The sequence below is a fragment of the Rattus norvegicus genome, chromosome 18, assembly GCF_036323735.1.
Source record: "Rattus norvegicus strain BN/NHsdMcwi chromosome 18, GRCr8, whole genome shotgun sequence".
In the NCBI taxonomy this organism is placed as follows: Eukaryota; Metazoa; Chordata; class Mammalia; order Rodentia; family Muridae; genus Rattus; species Rattus norvegicus.
The window spans coordinates 76,333,358-76,353,312 of NC_086036.1; the positions used below are offsets into that span (position 1 = coordinate 76,333,358).

General features: G+C 51.2%; 1 protein-coding gene across 8 annotated transcripts in view; it reads right to left on the minus strand.

Annotated features, from left to right (window-relative positions):
* The window catches only part of Nfatc1 (nuclear factor of activated T-cells 1), a 109,612-nt gene that overhangs the window by 11,972 nt on the left and 77,685 nt on the right, over positions 1-19,955 (minus strand). For 2 of the 8 annotated variants that reach the window (XR_010059532.1, XR_010059533.1), the window contains exons 9-10: positions 18,162-18,836; positions 4,441-8,227 (exon numbers count right to left, since the gene is read on the minus strand). Coding sequence is in view for 5 of the 8 variants with exons in the window: in NM_001415721.1 (NP_001402650.1) it covers positions 18,162-18,836 (675 nt within the window). In the remaining 3 variants the exon portion in view is untranslated. The remainder of the gene's footprint in view (positions 1-4,440; positions 8,228-18,161; positions 18,837-19,955) is intronic. The other 6 variants (NM_001244933.2, XM_063277046.1, NM_001415721.1 and 3 more) reach the window with 4 other exon arrangements.

The following is a 19,955-nucleotide window of genomic DNA, read 5'->3' on the forward strand; positions in this document are numbered from 1 at the left end:
CAACGGCCGGCTCTCCTTCCTTCTCGGCACGTTGGAAGAAGCAGGGGGATTCACACGGTGCTGCTTTGAACTACAGGGTGATGAAAGTCAAGCTAGCAGCATCAAAATGCAGAAGCCACGCTCCAGTAGCTTGGTCCCCACTTGGAGCTTGGGGAGACCCCAGCTGAGGGTCCTCAGAAGCGGTGGGTGTGAGGCGTCAGCCAGATTTTAGAAGTTCTGCTGGCTCAGCAAAGCAGACAACTCTAGGCTGTCTCTTAACAGGGATAGAACTTGCTTCATTTGACCTTGAACTAGAGCCTCAGATCACCTAAGAGGTTATCAGTAATTCTGTCAGGTGTGATCACTTTCTTTTGTGTAGGCCAACAGTGACTTAGGAAAAAGCTCAGAGAAAGACGTTGGGGTTTGACGTTGAACAATCCAGCAACCTCGGCCTTTGGCAGGGCAGATGAAGCGGGCATGTGTCTGTCCTTGGTGTGAATTGTTGAGGGGGAGGGGGGAACCTGCCTTACTTGTCCCGTGTCTGATGGGACCACTCCCATTTGAAGATTAGCACCTCACCAAGAAGGTGCCGCAGTGCTGGAGAGAGGACAGTAAAGTGCTTGTTATGCAAGCATGAGGACTTGAGTTCAAACCCCGGGACCCCATAAATAGCCATGTGCTGGGGTGTGCACCAGATGAAGAGGTGAACATTCAGAGACAGGAGGATGCCTGGGGTACACTGACCAATCAGAACATCCTAGGCCAGTGAGAAAAAACAAAAAAACAAAAACAAGATTGGTGGCTCCTGAGGAATGACACCTAAAGTTGACTTCTGGCGCACGCACATACACACACACACACACACACACACACACACACACACACACACACACACGCACCTCAATCTACCTCTTGATGTAACTGACCCATTTCCCATAAGAGGTGAAGGCAGTGTGGGTACCATGTCTGCAACTTCTAGGACCTGACATCCTCGACCCCTTGGAGCCAACCGCCCGCCCCCCTCATACAGCCCAGCTGGTCACAGTGAACGCAGCCTGGGGTGAGGGACTCTGTTCCATCCACACCTTCTGCACTCGTGAGGAGAGTCAGAACACTCATGGGTTCTGGCTAATCCACAGTCATGGCATTGTCCATGGAGGACACCAGGAGAGCCTGAAGCTGTGTCCGTTCTTACGGCTCAGCAAGATGTCCCAAACACATTTCTCCTCTGCTGCCCGCATGGGAGACCAAGCGTACACCCTCCAGAAAAAACACATTTTCCATTTTCCTCACTTCCAAAATATTCCCAATTATTCCTCAGATCCCAGGAAGCGATTATGAGTTTGTTTCATTTTTCTTTTTGTTTTTGTATGAGTGTTTTGCCTGCATGGGTCTCTGTACCGCGTGCAGATACTCCCTACAGAAGCCAGAAGAAGGCATCAGATCCCTGGGACTGGTGTCACACGTAGTCGTGCGCAGCTGTGTAGGTGTTGGGGATCCAGAAGAGCAGCCAGTGCTCGGAACCACTGGGCCATACTTCTGGCCCCATGAATTTTGTTTCTTAAAAGCCGAAACCGCAATGTGGAAGGTGATGCCTTGGCTGAGGTTTTGGAATGTGGGATGGTTCTCAGGATGTGGCAACAGACGGTTTAGGGAGGGAGAGTGGAGTGCAAAGGCAGAAGAGACCGCTGGCGTCCCCAGGGGTCTCAATCCCTTTGCAGAGGCTAAGCTGAGCAGGACTTGGCCACCCTCCGGCTATACAGCTTCAGAGCTGGGCGCACACACCTGAAGCAGCCACTGGAGCTCATCTGCTGAACCTGGGTCACGCAGGGCAGCTGGGCCTGGTTGCTTTGAGTCTGTGGGGGTTGGCATAGCTTGCCTGGGCCTCCCTCAGACACCGGAACAGGAATTCAAATGACGCTCATGCAGATCTCGCTCCCTAGTCTTGTCTTGGGTGAGCAGCGTGGCTTTTACGGGACTCTTTCTTTGACCATGACTACCATAGCTCCTGCCTCTTAGGCAAAAGCCCTGTGGATCCATGCAGCTAAGAGGCACAGGACGGGTGGGCTCATCCCGAGTCCACAGTAAGGACTGGGTGTTCATAGCGAGCTGTTATTTAGTGAGACTAGGTGGCCATTTTATTCCACTTCTCTGGGGTTGGAGAGTGTGAGCTTCCTCAGTGCTAGGACTATAGGTGTGCACCGTCACAGCTCTCTGTTCTCATCAAGTAACTGGAGACAAGTTTCATTCTTATTACACAGCACTGGATAGACTGCTAGAACTCACTGTGTGGACCAGGCTGACCTTGAACCAACAGGCTTTGTCTGGCTTTGCCTCTCCAGTGTTGGGATTCAAGTTGTGCATCACCATCTCCAGCCCATGAGCCCATCGTCTTATCTTACACTTTACCCCATCCCAGGTTCAGTCTCAGCTAAAGTCCAGATGGCTGTGGTGATACCTCGGGGTGCAGAACTTCCTGCCTGAGAGAACCTGCCCCCAGCCCTGAGGCCTGGCAGCCCTAGATGCCCCATCTTTCTTTCTCCCCACCAGGTACAGGGGAAGAGGGCTCCTCCTCTCTGGCTGTGACTCGCACAGCCTGCCTCTCCTGCCTGACTTTGTCTTTCCTTCACCCTGACTAGTGGGTCTGTTGATCTCCACTGATGTCCTTGCGGGCTCCAGGAGCAGGTCAAGTCAGCTCTTCTGTCTGAGCTGGGATAGGTTACAATCCTCTGCCAGGGGATCCTCCTATATCAACTCCTACCAAAGCTGCTCCCTCCTGGGCCACGCCAGGCACCCCCCCCAGGATACAGCTGTGTGTTCCCGCAGGCCACCAGCACTGCAGGCTGCTCTCTAGCCCCCGGACGCAGGGCACTTCTCTCCCTGGACAGCTTCTGTCCTTGTACTGAGGACACCCATGTCACACTGTACCTTTCTGACCATCTGCAGAGGGACTCCGCACCCCCTGTGCCTGTCCCCCATGTTCTCATAGTCCCTATGACAGGACACCTCAGGATCTTATGTGCCCCTCCACACCCACTGAAGCCGCTCGGAGGGCAAACCTGCCCAGCCACCGACTGATGGCAAGCGTGATCTGTCACAGCCCCTCCTTCATTATTCTGAGACCCATACAGAAAGCAGAGATTCCTAACTTGGAAACCCAGGGAAGGGAAAAAGAGTCAGAAACAAGCAGGCAAAAGAGACCTTGTGGTCTTGGGCACATATTGACCCTGGAGTGGGGGAAAAAAATCCCAAGATTGATTTTTTTTGTATTGATTATCCAATTATTAATCTTTACAGAGGTTACTCCCACACAGCACATAATGAGCAATTCATCAAAGTATATTAGGTGCCATGGAAGTTGCATTCAGTATAAAGGGCCATTAAGTTCTTTGTAATTGCACATTACTGGAGCCTTCCTCAGACCTAAATCAAATCAACAGGACTGGTGTGCACTCGCTCTCATTGACCCTGCGTGCTAATGCAGGCCACTAGCAACTGCCCAACACCAGGGCTCCTGTAGGACCCTGGTTCCCAAAGACCACCGGTCTCAAGGATCACTTTCAGCCCCACCTATAGGGCAAGCCTTGTCTGAGCACCGTTCTCAGGGACCAGTGTGAAAACAGATGGAGGGGCCCTAGGATTAGATACGGCAGGACATACTTGCCCTGAGAATTTCCCACACCTTCTCTGAGGAAACCCCTCATCCACTGTCCCTATATAGAGCAACTCGCCCCATTACATTCTCCACCCCTGTGCCAACAGGGGTCTGGGGCCAGCGGGAAACAGTGGCCTTCTGGGAAACCCACCCACTCATCTATGCCTGTTTTGTTGCGATCTCAGGTCTTTCATGTCCAACAGCCAGAGCTTGACCCTAATCCTGACTCACGGGGACAGTGAGTATGGCCCTCCCTGTCACCCATTGTTCAGATTTTGGGTGTGGAACTTTTAAACTAGTGTCACTATTTCCACCCAGCTTCCAGAAGGGTCAGTGATCTGACAGCTTCATAGACTTACAATGGTCATGTCAAAGGGGCTTGAGAAGTGTGTGTGTGTGTGTGTGTGTGTGTGTGTGTGTGCGTGTGTGTGTGTGTGTGCACATAAACCTGTATGCACACATATATGTGGAGACCAGGGGACAATCTCGGCTGTCATTCCTGAATGCCATCAACTTATTTTGAGACAGGGTCCCTTACTGGCTGGAAACTTGGCCAGCTAGCTAGTGAGCTCCAGGCATCCATCTGTCTGTCTGCCTCCCTGGTGCTGGAATTCCAGGGATTTCTGTGAGCCTCCGTGTTACACAGACACTGGGAATTGAACTCGGATCCTCTCCACAGGCGCTCAACTGACTGAGCTAGCTCTCAAGATTGGGTTTTGGTTTGGTAACTGATAGGTAATAACCACACCTGTTTGCGGGCCACTCTGTGGGCACAATTCAGGCAACAGTGCAGGGGTGAAGCGTACCGAGACTGCAGGGGTGAGGTCAGGGCCACAGCACATCATCTCACTTGCTTTCTTCCCTGAGGCTTGGGATAGGAATCCGTCTATCTGCTTACGCTGGTCAATCGCCACTCCATCAGGTATGTACTGTCTGCATTTCTGGAACTTCTCCTGAAGGGCAGTATTCTGGATTTTTAGCATTCCCCACTCCCTTGAATTTGATATCTGAAGAACCTTAAACACATCTTCAGAATAAAGACCAACATACAGATAGCAAATGATTAGTTCTCAGGCTACCTGGACTTGCTCAGAGGTCCAGAGGTTTTCTGAGAGGCTTTCTGAGTAGGTTGCCTTGCCCTAGGTAGGGTAGATGCTTCTACAGGCCACCCCGTGAGTGTCTAGTTGCCCTGGCTGAGATTCATTGAGAAGACGGATCTCTGAGGAGACTGGGGAGATAGGAGCCCCCCAAGTGAGGAAACAAACTTTGAATATGGGTAGAGGGACTCCTGGGTGAGGAGGCATGGGAGACAGAGATGGATCCCAAAGTAAAGGAGTCAGGGAAAGTGAGGCCATCTCCTCCCTGCACCCACTACCCCACCATGTAAGGAGACAGACTCCAGGAGAGGAGTCAGGGCCTGTGGAGCTCAGTCTCCATTTCCCTTCTTTTACAATAGGAGACACCAAGTCAAGGTCTGTTCACATACAGAAGCACGGTTAGATGATCTGTCAGAGATCTCTGAGCGAATCTAGTCCTGGTCATCAGGCTGCACAAAGAGAACACATGTCTGCACAGATCCTGTGGGGAGCAAAGCATGAGGTAAGGCCAGGAGCCTTCTCCTAGCTTACAGATGGGTACACAGAGCATTCACTGAGCTGCAAGCCCATCTTTGATCCATGGCCAGCTACCTGTCTGCCCAACTCCTAGATTTGGGAGAGGTGGCAGCCTGGGCCCAGAACCAGCTGTGAATGGAACTGAGCCCATGGCTGGTGCCTCGGGAACGTTTGCACATTATGAACCAAATGTCATGAACCCCATTTCCAGCTTGGCCTTGAAAGCAGAGAAACAGGAAGCAGAAGGAGGGGACAGGAAGTGGCTTGCTGGGGATGGGACCACAAGGGTCTCCTGTGGAGGCCAGCACCTCTGGCTTGGAACTCAGGTAAGAACCACTTCCCAGCCACACCTCCCAAGAGATTTTCTTTAAATGAATGAATCTCCCGACCTCCATCCACATGAGCTGTGCAGCACTTTAGTTCTGCATGACCACAATGGGAAACAGCATGAAGGATGGATAGCTGGCCCTCAATCCTGGGGAAAGAACTGTTTCCATGCAGCAGGAGAAAGATACTTTTCCATCCATCCATCCATCCACCCACCCACCCATCCATCCACCCACCCACCCATCCATCCATCCACCCACTCATCCATCCACCCACCCATCCATCCATCCATCAATCAAACGTTACAGTTAATATGATGCTGAAAGAAATGGTGTGAAGATAGATAGGTAGATAGATAGATAGATAGATAGATAGATAGATAGACGGATGGATGGATAGACAGAAATAGGAAAAGACAGAGAGGAAGGACAAGACTCAGAGAGATTAGGAACAGAGAGAGAAAAGAGAGACAGCAATTAAGAGACAGTAAGAGATTCAAGGAGAGAAAGGGGTATAGAGTCAGAGACAAGACAGAGGGAAAGAAGCAAAGGGAGTGAGACAGAGACACAGAGACACAGAGAGATACAGAGACACAGAGAGACAGTGACTCAGAGAGAGACAGAGACTGAGAGAAAGACAGGGACATAGAGAGACAGAGACATAGAGAAAGACAGAGACACAGAGATACACAGAGAGACAGAGACACACAGAGAGACAGACTCAGAGACAGATACTCAGAGAGAGCCATAGAGAGAGACAGAGAGGGGGAGAGGCAGGAAGCCATTGTATCTCTTCGCTGGAGTTTGGGCAAGAAGGGCAGGTGGACTTTAACTTCTTTTAGTTCCTCATGACCACTTAATTAACATAGGATTTGACAAACACTTCGATCCCCTTTATTCAGTTAAAACACACCAAAGCCTCACCCTCCATCGCTCCTTCCTCCTTGCCCCACCCCGTCCCCCCCAACTCTAGACAATATGGATCGGGCCAGAGCAAATACCCAGGTGACCAAGACCGGCTTCCTCCCCAGACCTCGCCAGCGCCTGCCACCTCACCCAGCCATTCCTTCACCTTTTTTTTTTCCCGTCTCTCCAGCCATCTGCCAAGAGGAAATAACTTCTCTATGCTGGAGTCTAGGAAACCCAGGAAACAGCCCGAAATCCACAAAAATAATTGAAGTTCACTTTTACCGAGCCATTCCGCTTCATTCTGAGTTTTATTACAATGTCAACAAGAGTTTAATTTGTTTTAAAGTTTAGGTTCTTAAACCAGAGTGATATACAGTAGTTTGCAGCTTGCTGGCAACAGCTACCGTGGAACAAAAATGGGAAGGGGAGCAGGTAGGAGAGTCTGAGTCTGATGCTGTGGAAGGAGGGAGCCTAGCCAAAGGCAGAAAACAGCATGCAACACACACACACACACACACTCACACACACACACACTCACACACACGCACGCACGCACACACACTCATACACACACATACACACACACACACACACACACACACACACACACACACACACACCCCTCTTTCCCTAACCTCCACTCTGCTGAGAGCACAGTTGAATACAGCACCAAGTCAGCCTGTCATCTGGCAAGAAGGCCCCTGTCTCTGGGTGAAGGGCTCTTCCCAGAGCTCAAACACTCTTGCCAGGATCCGCTGCAGGAACTCTGCTCCTGAGTCTCTGCCATGGGTTTTCCAGCCCTTGCTGGGTGAACTTACAGCCTGGTAAAGTCATTTGTGGAGACAAGTGAGATGGAACCGTAGACCCATCCACTTTACGGCAGAAACAGAGAAGGGGCATGAAGGACCCAGTGGCTTTGAAAGCAGGAGCCCTGGGCTGGGGGGAGGGGCCAGAGCAGAGCTGTCTTTGAGTGTGAATGTAGCCTAGGCTCTTCAGAGCACAGCCACAATGACCTGTGCTATCATCAAAGGACCCAGCACCCATCGGCTGGAACCACTCCCACTTCCCTGAATCAGACACAGCTGTGAGTTTTCCCTCCTTACCCCCATCCTGCTCTGGGAGGAGCCTGAGCCAGGTCTCCTATGTTTTCCAGACCCCAGCCTTCTACCATATCTGAATCAGCAGCTGGAAGACCTGATAGGGTACAGCCTACATCTGAGAAGGCTTCACAGTGTGGGAACAGGACTGATAAGACTCCCTCTTCCCAGGGAGTGACTGGGGTTGGTCCCTGTTGTGCCTGTGGCTTGGGAACAAAGGCTTTTGGTGATAGATAACCTCTAGGGGGGTCTGGATGCCTGGCCTATTGTCCTGTGTATCAGCCTTGTTGGCCCCAGGCTGCTGAGGCAGACACCGGCAAGTGTCGGTGGTCACTCCACAATCTGTAAGGAAGGAACGGCCCTGTTTCAAAACTAAAACCAAACACAGTAAAGGGCTTTTCCAAATTCCATGCAGCCGATCAAAGTGACATAACAGAGACGCCAGGGCTAGAATCCGAAAACTCACAATCAGCTCACACCACGAGACCTAGGCTGAGGAGTCCACGCCTCTGTCCAGCTTCCCACAGCGGTCCTTAAGCCAGCTGGACACTCTGTGACCCCGAGGCTCACTTCCTACGAGAACGTCTGCCATCGAAGTTGGTTCACACCCTCTGAGGATGTTTCTCTTTGAAGTACGGTGCATAGAGACTGCAATGGAAATTGTTTACTTGTCATGCTTTCATGGCCTGGAGCATTTGTAAAAGCTGACAGAGCTCACAGCAGTGCTTGAGTTTAAGCTCTCATCCACGGAGGGAGAGAGAGGAGCACTCAGAGGCTGTCCATCCATCACTCCTCCCCACCACACAGTTCCCACCTGTTTGCCTGAGACCCCACAGGGAGCAACAGCCCGGGAAGGGGGTGGAAAAAGACCCAGGTGATGACACAAACTCCAAGCAGGACCACAGGAAGGTGTTCTGTGCCGCACACACAGGCCCAGCGTGGACCTCTCTATGCATCAGGTACAGAGTTTATTTTAACAAGCCAGAGGGTTCTGATCTGCAACCCTGGTCCCATTGGACTCTCTCAAAGGCATACATACTGTGTAATTACCTCGCTTCAGAAGTACCATTAATATTTTAGTAAATTGGCAAGTTTATATTTGTTTGTTTTTCTTTTTTGAGACAAGGTCTTCCTGTGTAGGCAAGGTTGGCCTTGAACTCACAGAAGTCCTTTTTCCTTAGCCTTCTAGGTTACAGGCATGAGTCACCACATCCAGCTTAAAGTTGTGTGATTCGGGAGATCCCTGGAAGAGGCTCCCTCGTTCTCACCATGGTGGGGCTCTGTCCATCGTCCCTTCAGAAATAGTTGATACACAACGGACCACAGAGCACCAACCCATTTACCCATCACCCTTCACTCAGCCCCAAGCTTTCAAGTCCATCTGAGCCCAGCATAACCCAGTGCCCATTGCCTGAACTGTGGGAGGAACACACTTCTGACTATTCCCCAGTTGCTGGATGCCCGAGGTGATTCAAGGGTTTAACTGTTCTAAAGAACTCCGCAACACTTGTGCCATTTCGGAGTAAACGGTTGGGTTGTATGGTAGACTTACTTTAGCTTTAAGACACAGTCATTGTCTGCTCTACCCGAGTCTATCTCTAATATGGCAGGAGTCCGTTTTCCCAATGTCTTCTACAAAATTCGCTACTAGTGGCCACGCTAACGAAATCTTGCTGTGACTTTTAACTTGCCTTCCCTAATGACTAATGATATGTAATCGTGTGTTACTTGGCCGCACGAGGAGATATTTTGAAAAATGTGTCTTCAGGTAGCTTCATCATGGTGAGGACATTATAGAGTGTACCAATATGGCCACAGTATCACGTCCCTGAGTGACATAATCTTGCGGGCCATTGTCTCCTATGTGGCCCAATACCATCTAATGGCCCATGACCACCTATCTCTGGACATGGCTTCCGGATCTCTGGAAGTTTGGGCTGAACTGTAAGCACGTATACATTGCAGACAGTTTGACCAGCTTGCTGTGTCATCCCGGCCCCCTTTTGTCTTTTCTCTTTCAGTGGTGTCTTGAAACACATCAACGTTGAATTTTGATGAAGCTCAATTTGTTGATTTTTTTATTTTATGGTCTGTGTTTTTAATGGCATAGCTAATACTAATCCAACGGAAGTCTTAAGATTTTTTTCAGAAATTTCTAAAACGTTTTGGGTACACAATCAACCCTGAGTTTGTGTGCGTGTATGCACGTACACTGATGGGTTTGGCTTTGCTCACTTCTTTGTATTTGAATGCAACTGACCCAGTAACAACTGGGTAAAAGGTTAGTCTTCATTCTCATCAAATGGCTTGATATTCTTGTCAAAAACCACTTTATTGTAAACCTAATGATATAGTTTTGGATCCCATTCACCGGTGTATAAATCTTATGCGAGAGCCACACTGTCTTAAGGATTATAGCTTTATAGTCTTTTGTGTGTGAATGGGGTTTATGTTTGTGTGAGGGTGTACGTTTAGCGTATGTGTATGCGTGATTATGTCTGTGCATATGTATGGAGGCCACAGGAGGTGGTCTACTTGGTCACTTCTGTGCCTTAGTCCCTTGAGAAAGAATCTCCTATCAAACCTGGAGCTAGGCTGGTGGTCAGCAACCTCTTCAATCCTTCTTTTCACCCTTTACTCCTAGTACCAGGCTTACAAACACATGTGTGACCTTGTCTGGGATTGCGGGGGGATTTGAACTCAGGCCCTCATGCTTGTTACTTGGTGAGATGTCTTTCCAGCCTCTACAGCTTGCAGCAAGTTTTGAAGTCTCCAAGTGCGAGGTCTCTAACTTTGTTTTCCAGTTTCGATTCCTTGGGCTGCTCCGACTCTCGGAAATTCTAATTTTCAGACATAGTCAATTTCTAGGGGCAAACCTCCTGCGGTCTGGTAGAGGCTGTGTTGACTCTAAGCTTGGCTGGAAGAAGGCTGCCATGTAGTCACTATCTCTTGCTGGGCAAGTAGCCCATCTGCATTTTCAGAGCTGAAGTCCCCCTCAGCGGGGCCGGGACCAGGTGGCCCTCACTGCTTTAGTCAAGTTATTCTTGTGGGCGCCAGGGTTGGAACCTGGGTTGTCAAGCTTGGCGCCAGGTACCCTACTCACTGAGCCACGGGCCTGCTCAGTCTTATTCACTCTGTCTTTCAGTTCCTCAGAGTCGACAGCAGCTTGGTCTTTCCTCTACGTTTGTCGACTCTTCTTTTCCACCTGAGATCTCTTAAACGCTCAAACGCTGACCTCTCAAAATCCAAGACTTTCTACTTTTCTACATTTATATTTTATATGCGTGACTATACGTCGCTGTCTTCAGACACACCAGAAGAGGACATCGGATCCCATTTCAGGTGGTCGTGAGCCACCATGTGGTTGCCGGGAATTGAACTCAGGACCTCGGGAAGAGCAGTCGGTGCTCTTAACCGCTGAGCCATCTCTCCAGCCTTACTTGGGTCTTTTTAAAGTGCAGTCTCTCTTATTGTTGATATTCTCCATTTGGTGAGACATTGTTATCATGCCTCAGTGTAATCATTTAAACATTGTTTCCTTCGGTCCTTCGGTTCTTCGAACACATTTAAATAGCCAAGTTAACCTCTCCTCGGCCTTTTGGGTAAGATGAAGTGTGTGTGAATAGCCGATTTAAAGCCTCTGCTACTTAGTTAAAGACTCGAGGCCTCACTGGGATAGCATCTATTGGTGTGGTTTTCCCCTGTGTATGTGACATATTTTCCTGTTCGTTTGCACAGCTTCTTTTCCTGTTTTAATTTAAAATCGGGCACTATAGGTAACGTATAACAGCAATTCTGGGAGGAAGCTTTTGTTTTTGTTTGTTTGTTTGTTTGTTTTTCAAGAATTGTTGCTGTGAGGACATTTCCCTTCTGTTTATTCGGCTGCTGACTTTTCCCAGGCTAATTCCTTAGATTCTTTACTCCTTGCAGTGTGGCGATGCTGAGTTTCCTGTTCCCTTCCTCAAAATTATTTGCTTGGTAGGCCTCTTTCCTGGGGCTCAGACATCGGCCCGACGAGCTGCTCTCCTGGTGGATGGCCAGCCTCTCATGAAGTTATCCTAAGTGATGAGCCATGACATCTTCCAGCTTTTATCAGGAAAGGCTCAGCCACACCCTCAACTGTGGGACGGGGGCCAGCACGACTTCTCTCCTTCGTGTGTGGTCTTGAGGCAGCAGAGGTGAGGACCTGGCCTCTTTTCCTGAGCACACGCATGCACTGGCACATGTGCGTTTATCCAGGTGACTGAGGAGGGTAGGGCTTTGGTCTGGCTCCTTTGGTTAGTTTCTTACCTGCTCACTGACATCATAATCTTGAGTAGCTTCTGCATTGGCACCGCCGTGAGCGTAGCCAGTGGCAGCTGCTTCAGACACACCTGAGACTGGAACTTGTCCAGTGAGCAGGGAACAACCTGAGCTCAGACCACACCACGGGTCTGGGGGAAGTCCAGCCTCTCCCACTGAGGTAAGACATCAGTTCCTCCTGGTGTCACTCCGTGGGACAAGGATAGGGGTAAGCAATCCGAAGCCAAAACAGTTTTCTTGAGCATATATATGCTTTTCAATGTGCCACGTTCCCTCTTTAATGTCCGGATTCTAAAAGTGCTGACGTGATAGATTTGACAGCACTGTTGATGCTTTGGGGACAGTTGACGTACTGAGACTCCCCATCCCCTCCCTTGTCAGAACTTCCACTTTCTTTCAGCTCTCGCCAGCTACCAGAGTACCTCGAAGAACCAGAAGGAATTCTGTGGTGAAGAAAGAAGTGTATAGCAGGCTCCTCCATAGCTCCCCAGACCAGCTCATGCCAGAGATTTAAGTGTCTGCTTTCGTGTCTCAGGGTAGGGGGATATTCCATGGTAAGGCCGAGCTTTAAGGAGACAGTATGCTAGAGTCCCCAGATCTGCCACTCACGACTGTCCAGTGACATCTCTTGAAGCTTCAGTTGCCTTCTGTGCCCAGGGAGGTGAAAAATGGCATCTCCTCCTGCTCGCAGGAAGGGGCAGTGTGAGCTTGCTGATGTGCTCACCCATTGCTGCCACTGGGTTTCTTGTGTGTCAGCGTCATGTGTCAAATCGGGCTGAGGACCATGTTTTCGACATTGGTGGGAGGGAGGGCTCTCACGGTGACTCCAGCCACCAGAGTTCTTCTCTGCCTGAGTAAACGTCCATCTCCCCTGGAGCCTCTGGCTCCCAGAAGCAAGAGCACACTGCCACATCTAGAAGGTTCCTCAGACAAGTGCTGTTGCCTCAGGAGCAGGAACGCCTAGCACCGGGTGGGTGAGGGGCCCTGCAAAGTCTCCAGGAACAATTCTGACAGAGATCGAAGAGGGCGTCAGCCATACTCCTGACACGGCTACCAGCCGCTGCACTCCTGGAATGTGACGGACATACTTCTAAATGCCACCCGTGGTTGATGGCTTTGTGCTCTGGAGCCAAGATAGTGGCCCATTGTTCACTGGCTCGAAGATCTGCAGAGTCATCAGAATGTGTGGGAAAGACGCTCTGTGAACCGACCGATGTGGAGAGACACCCTTAGGAACTTTCTGGTGGGGTTTTTAACCTGTCCAGAGGAGGACGGCGGTGTTTCCACACAAGAAGGACAGCCACCCGAGAGCACGCTGCTGTCGTTCAGAGTTTGCCTTGAGAAACAGAAGTGCCACCGAGGACGCCCACGCAGCCACCTCAAGATGTGTCTGTGCATCCTCAGGGCCTCCGACTTCCACAAGGCCTTTGGCACTACCTGGCATAATCTTTAGGCTCACAGAAGCCTTTGGCTTTTTCTGTTCTGCACTACCAGCTTCCTTCAAGTGACCGATGGCACCAACTTCTCGTCTGAGGAGGAAAACAAGCCTGGCAGACCGTCGGTAATGGCCGAAATCGGTACCTTCGAACCCCCTCCCAGTGAGTAGAATAGACGCACGGTGGGATGACACAAGTACCTGACATAGAACACACGCGATCCAAGCTGTGTAGCTAGAAAGAGTGCGCAGAACCCAGAAGACGCAGCTGTCCAGTGAAACAGCCCTCCTCCTCCTGCCTTCCTGCTGCGTATAAAGCACAGAGACTCACATCACAGCCATGCAGGTTACAGGCTGCCACACCAGTGCAGGGCCGTGGTGGCCAAACACGCCCTATTTAGAAGGTCTGACTCAGCAGATAGCTTACAGCCCTCACCACCTGCCCATGTCTACCTTCGGGGAAGGGGCAGAGAGAGCCTTCAGATGGCAGAAGGCCTGTGGCTGAGCCCTGCTTCATTCTGTCTCGGAGCACACACTAACCCTTCTGGGACCCCTTCCCAGCAAGTTTCCTAGTAGAGTTTGCCTAACATCAAGTGCAGCTCTACAGGACTGTATCTAGATATAAACGGGAATATGAAAGCCAACATCTGCTTGCCCGGTGCCCTGTGCTGTGTAAAGAGCTTGGAGTCAGCCTTCTGAGGCTTGCTTACCCTATAGTGTATAGTTGGAAGCTTCACTGAGAAGCAGTTACAGGCCCGGGCCTGGTGAACTCATGAGTGTTGGGAGAACCCTCCCTTGGGGACCCCAAAGAGCTACTTGTACGGCCTCCTGGTCTACAGTGCCTACAGCAGTCTCAGACTCTAGTGGTGTGAAGTATAATCTTTGTGTCTCCCCACTCACAGGCAGGCACCGCGGGCCATGAGGGATTGACCCAGTGAGATATAGGCATGGCTGAATTCTTTCTCCTCTCCGTCACGGGGTGGCCTGTGTCCGCAGTATTCAAGGCTTGGTGTGTTTGATCGCTGTATACAGGCTCTTGCCATCATTGCTAGCAACAGGGAAGGCTTGGACCTGGGCACCCTGCCAGTTTAGTCAAACTTTCCATGAGGAAAGCTTTTTGTTCTCCCCCATAGCGGCTTAAGCTCAGGAAAGAAGGGGAGGGAGAGCGAAAGAAACCCAGGCGGCCGGCAGACACGGCTGGGAGGCCTTGTCTACCTGCTTGTTGTTTTAATGACATCGAGACTTCTGGACACCCAGCAGCCTCTGATGGAGCTGAAAGGCTTGATTGTGGCAAGGGCCGCAGGGCAGTCATACATGTGCGTGTCTGTGTGTGTGTGGTGTGTGTGAGTACGTGTGAGTGTGTGTGTGTGTGTGTGTGTGTGTGTGTGTGTGTGTGCACAGTCACAGACCAAGAGGGTACTGCCCCTAGGCTGCTTCAGCCACAAAGCTGGACGCAGGCTGGCTGCATGGCACCAGTGCAGTTCTGTGGCAGGGTCCCATCTGCACAGATGCCTCGTGGTATTTTAGGAGTTTCCAGATGTGCTTGAAGCGGAAGCTCTTTGTGCAAGGGAGATGCTCACGTTCATATGTGTGACCCAGAAGAACATGTCACGCAGTCCAGTCCCGTGACAGGCAATTTAAGCAAATGTTACAGAAACAGTTCATGTTCTGCTTTGGTGGAAACTTAAAAAGAAAAAAAAAGAAAGACTGCGTTTAAAATAATGTGTGAGCCACCACACATTCAAAACTCTAACCATGAAAAGTTTAAATCAAAATCATAAGTCTTAGGCAGACTGTTGGAACAAAGAAATTGTTACTGAGGTTTGTGAGTGGGTCAAATACTTTTTCAGCAAGACTTAAGGGTAGAAACAGAAAAGGCTCCTGGAAAAGGATTTGTTTTCTATCCATAATTTAAATTGCTTCTTGCGATGAGGAGAGATTTTGGAAAGTGTGTCACCCTCAAACTCTAATGTGTGGTTCTGCAAACCCAGCGTGGGGCACACCACGCACTGTGCGCTCAGGCACTGACTTCCCGATGTCTCATGGTGCCAATACTGAGGATTTATGTGTGTGGAGGGCCACAGGTTCTCAAAACCCAGGTGCCTTTTCTCTCCATGTTCTCAGAAAACAAAATCAAAATGCCAAAAACCAAACCAAACAACCAAACAAACAAACAAAAACCACATGAAAAACAGTCTTCTGTTAAAACCCACTCCTCTTCCTCCCGCCTCTCAGGCAAGGCAGCCATAACATGGCACCAGCATCGGGTGAACCCCAGAACCCGGCAGGCTATTTAGAGGAGGACCCTAAATGTTGAGGGTCTGGCTGGGGATCAGTCTCCTAGAGAGATTGTTTACTCTGTGTCGTGCAGCTTGGGAACCTCCAGGAACCATTTTGTCCCTGCGTTCCTTCCAGTGCTCTGTACTGGGAGACAACATGGGGATGTGGAGATGGCGTGAGTACCCCCTTCTATCTGATGAGGGAGGGAGATTCCAGAAGAAAGCCGGAGCCTGAGGCCTGTTCTATCCTGCCTCCAACCTAAACACTGTGTATCTCCCTCAGCGTATGTCTCCTCGTTGGGTAAATTGAAGGAGATTGACTGCCTTTTAAGCAAGAGTTTGGGGAAAGCCGAGACTGACTTTATGAATTAGATTTTGAGGTGGTTTCTGCTGTCCCGTTCCTGCTCCCTCCCACCCTTCCCTGGGGAATTCTAACTAAGACCCACTGGGAAAGAAAGACACAACATCCAGGACAGGTCACCAGGCCTAATACTTGACTCTTCTTCTTAACCTCCATTTCCTGTTTTCTGGGTCAACATCCTTTCCTTGTTCCCCAACAGGGGAGACTCTGAATTGTTCTCTCAGGGCACACAGTTAAAAATGCAACAAAATACATCCCGTGCCACGGGTGGGCAGCCCTAGTCCCGAGTTCTGCTGTGTTGCTTCCTGGACACAGTGTCCCCTCCTCCCAGAAGGCTCACCTGCTCCCATTCAATGCCCACAACAAAGCTGGTCTGACGTCGGCCACAGTGGCCTCTGGGTCAGTGGGAAACCTGGCTAAGGCTGGCTTCCTGTCTCTGGGCCAGAGGGCACTGCCCAGATGTGGGAGTTCTGGGCTGGCTGGTCACATGGCCTCTGACCACATGACAATGCTCCCATAGGCCTAGCACTCCCTGAGGCAAAGTGGAAGGCAGAACTCTAGACACAGACTCTAGTGTCCATCCTGGCCACAGTGTCCACTTAGGCAGGTACCAGATAGACTTTTCGTGCTAAGGAAGCGACACTGGGAACCATCCCTGGGATCCCGGCCCTGCACTTTTGTGTAAGTAGGTCAAAGACAAGTTAAACTCATCAGGGTTACTCGGGGCAGTGACAGTCCTCCAACAGGGATCCAAACAAGAGACCCAGGGGCGCCTGGAGCCTCCCATAAGTCTATGAGGGCTTATTCAGAGGCAAGTGTACCACAGAGGAGTATCTGGCTCTAGGTTCAAGAACTGAACCTATTTTTGAGCAAAAATCTGTCACAGATCATCTCCCCAAAGCTTTAACTTAGGAGAGCGGAGGGGGATATTCAGTAAGAAGTTTTACAGCCCTGGAACATAAGCTACTTGTCAACCAAGTGCCTGAGGTGGGGGTGGAACCTCACCAGACCTGTGCACAGGGAGCATGGAATAGTCCCTCATCCCCAAGCTGGCCTACCCCACGCCTAGGCCATCAAGAAGAAGTTCCAGAGGCCGGGACCTACCACCTTCATTCAAATGTTCTTCTCAAAGGTTCCTTTGGGACCACGAAAGAGTCATTGGGCTCACAGGCAGAATCACAGGGGAGGGTGGCTGAGAGGCCTCAGAGCCTCAGCCTCAGAGGCAAGGAGCTGAGCAAGCCCTGGCGCCATCCTGGGCCTCGCTGGAGTCCAGGTGCAGCAAGGAGCTGGACCTGTTCCAGCTGTGCTGCTTGGCATCTGGCCTGGGAATCTGCCCACATCTGGGGAGACCAGCTGGCCTCAGAGGGAGCCCCAACTCCCACAGCCAGTCAACCAACTAACCAACCAATCAACCGACCAACCAACCAACCGACCCTAGCAAGCCGGAAAACACCACAGAACCTATTCCTGGTGGGCAGTACTCTTGGTCTTCAGTCACATGCCTGGCCACTGTGGCAGTCATGTGGTCAGGGAGACGCTTGTTACTCAGTAGGGGCAGCAAGGTGTCCAGGAGTAACAAACCCATGAGGCACACAGCAAAGGCACACCTGGTCATTGTGGAGGAATGTTAGGGTTCAGAGAGTCTGTGCTCTGAACCACAAGCAGTCTCGGCATAGCTAGACACACGACATTCATGTCTGCCGCTGCTCAGAGCAAGCTGTACTTTCCTGGAGGGACAAAAGCCATAGTGGAGAGAGGCCCCTTGGCATCACTCCCGTCTGCTCGGCTCCTGACACTGCCGTCCCATTTGAACATCTGTACATGGCCACCTTACAGTACCACTGCCCCCTGAACCAAGTGTCGACTTAGAGACTTCTCTCTCTTAGAGAAGCACTTGTAGGTGCTCGAACCACAAAGGCCACACTCTCTCGGGGAGGCCTTTTCTGTTGTGACTACCGGAGGTTGACGTGGGCCGTCATTTGCTTTACTTCTTGACACCAAGTGTCAGAGAACCGAGTTTGAGCCAACCTGGCTCAGGCGGTGAGGCTTACGAAGATCACCAGGGCAGAACGGCTGGCTGCCGTGCAGCCTGCTGGCTGGAGACGGTTCTGCATGGCACAGCTTGGGAACCGTCTTCCACCCACGTCTCCCTTCCTTCCCAAACTCAATGGCTGTGCGCACACTTGCTCAACTGTGGGCACTTACCATCATCCAGGTACAACTGGTCCAATTCCTCAGGCTCTTGCTTGATCACTACAGGAACAGGGGCCAAGTTATGGTCACTGTCCTCACACACCTCTGGCAGTATGGACGGAGATTCATTTCTGTGAACCTTCTGCGGTTGTTGCTGCCGGTGGCCCACATCAGGAGGGAGAGCTGAGGGCTGTAAGCAGGTTGGCTCGTGGGCAGCAGGTGGAAGTGGAGAGGAGGGGCTGTTGGGATAGAGCACTTGTTGGAGACCAAGGGGACAGCTACTGTTCAGATGTGGACTCACCTGCGGCTGTAGCCTGACGGATGTGGGCTGCTCAGGCGAGTTGGGCTGGACGGCCATGGGTCTCGGCAATTCCTGCATGGTGGGGGCCTCTGAAGCTGGTGGCTGAAGTCCAAGGTGACCACTGTGGCCTGGGTTGGCGAGGCCCTTGGCGTAGGCGGGAGAGGAAAGGTCGTGGAGCTTTGGGCTTGCATTGGGAGACGTGGGCATCAGCGTGTTCCTCTGTGAGCAGGGGGCAAAGCCGGCCACAAGGCAGGAGCCAGGGTCAGGAGGCGCGGTGAGTTGTTGGCTATAGTAAGGCCTCGGCAGAGGGCTAAGTCCCTGGCTCATTGGTCCACAGGTCAGAGCTGGCTCAAAGTCGTCCGTGGGTTCTGTCTTTATAATTGGAACTGTGAGGAGGAAAGAAAAAGTTAAATAAACATGAGTTGCAGATGGGCAGGCTAGGCTGTGGCTAGGATACCCCATGCAAAACAAACAGCGTTCTGACTGAGCCCCTCTGTCTCTCTCGGTTCTCCCACCCAATTAAAAACAGGGTGCGTCACTGGCTGAGAAAGTCACAGCTGGTTCTAATACGAAGAGGACTATTTTCCTTGGAATCTCCCCCAGCACTAGCGTGCTATAAAAACCTATTTGCAAACGACAGTAGGAGCTTTGGGCCTGAGGGCCTGTGGATTTGTAGCAATCAAAGTGAAAACTTCAGCTCGGAGGTATTGCTGTAACACTGCTACTGGCGGCTCTCGTGAGCGCCGCTAATGTGGACACTGAGCATGCGTTGTCTTGGCTCGGCTTCAGTGAGGATCCAGAGGTGAATGACCACCTGAGATGGCAGAGAAGGCAGGACGCACTGACATAGAAGGACAGACACCTTTCTGTGGGCAAGCACACTGCACCGTGTCACTGCGTATCCCTCCTGTCTCACACACCCAAGTAAGGACTCTGCAGCCTGCGCCAGGAGACCAGGCAGCCCCAGGAGACCCACAGCCCCAAACAGGGCCTCCCAGATCTCCCTCTCCATTTTTAACAAGAAGGCCCCCAGTGCAGGGAAGAGACACAGAGAAGATGTAGCCTCTGTGGCCTGGAACTAGCCCCAGGCTGTGGGCAGAGCAGACTCCAAGCTTCTGCTTAGGGACTCAGTTACAACAAGAGAGTTTGGATGACAAGAGTGTCATACGCAGAGGAAGAGGTGCCCAGTAGACCCTGGGACCCTACTCTCCCCCATGGACTTCCTGGCCTCTGTTTTCATGCTAGTCTGTCTCTCTCTCCTCAGAGACCATCCGGGTGGCTGAGGTAGTTTGCTGGTGACCCTCAGCAGCACAGTACTGCGTGAACCACGTGCATGAAAGCATTCAGATTTCTCTAACACGTCTCTCTCCTCTTCACACGCTACGCACGGGTGGGTTTGGCAGCGGGTCAGCCACGTGAGGGACTGCCCAACCATTAAGGCCTCTTTCGGAGGCACACACACACACACACACACACACACACACACACACACACTCCACGTACAA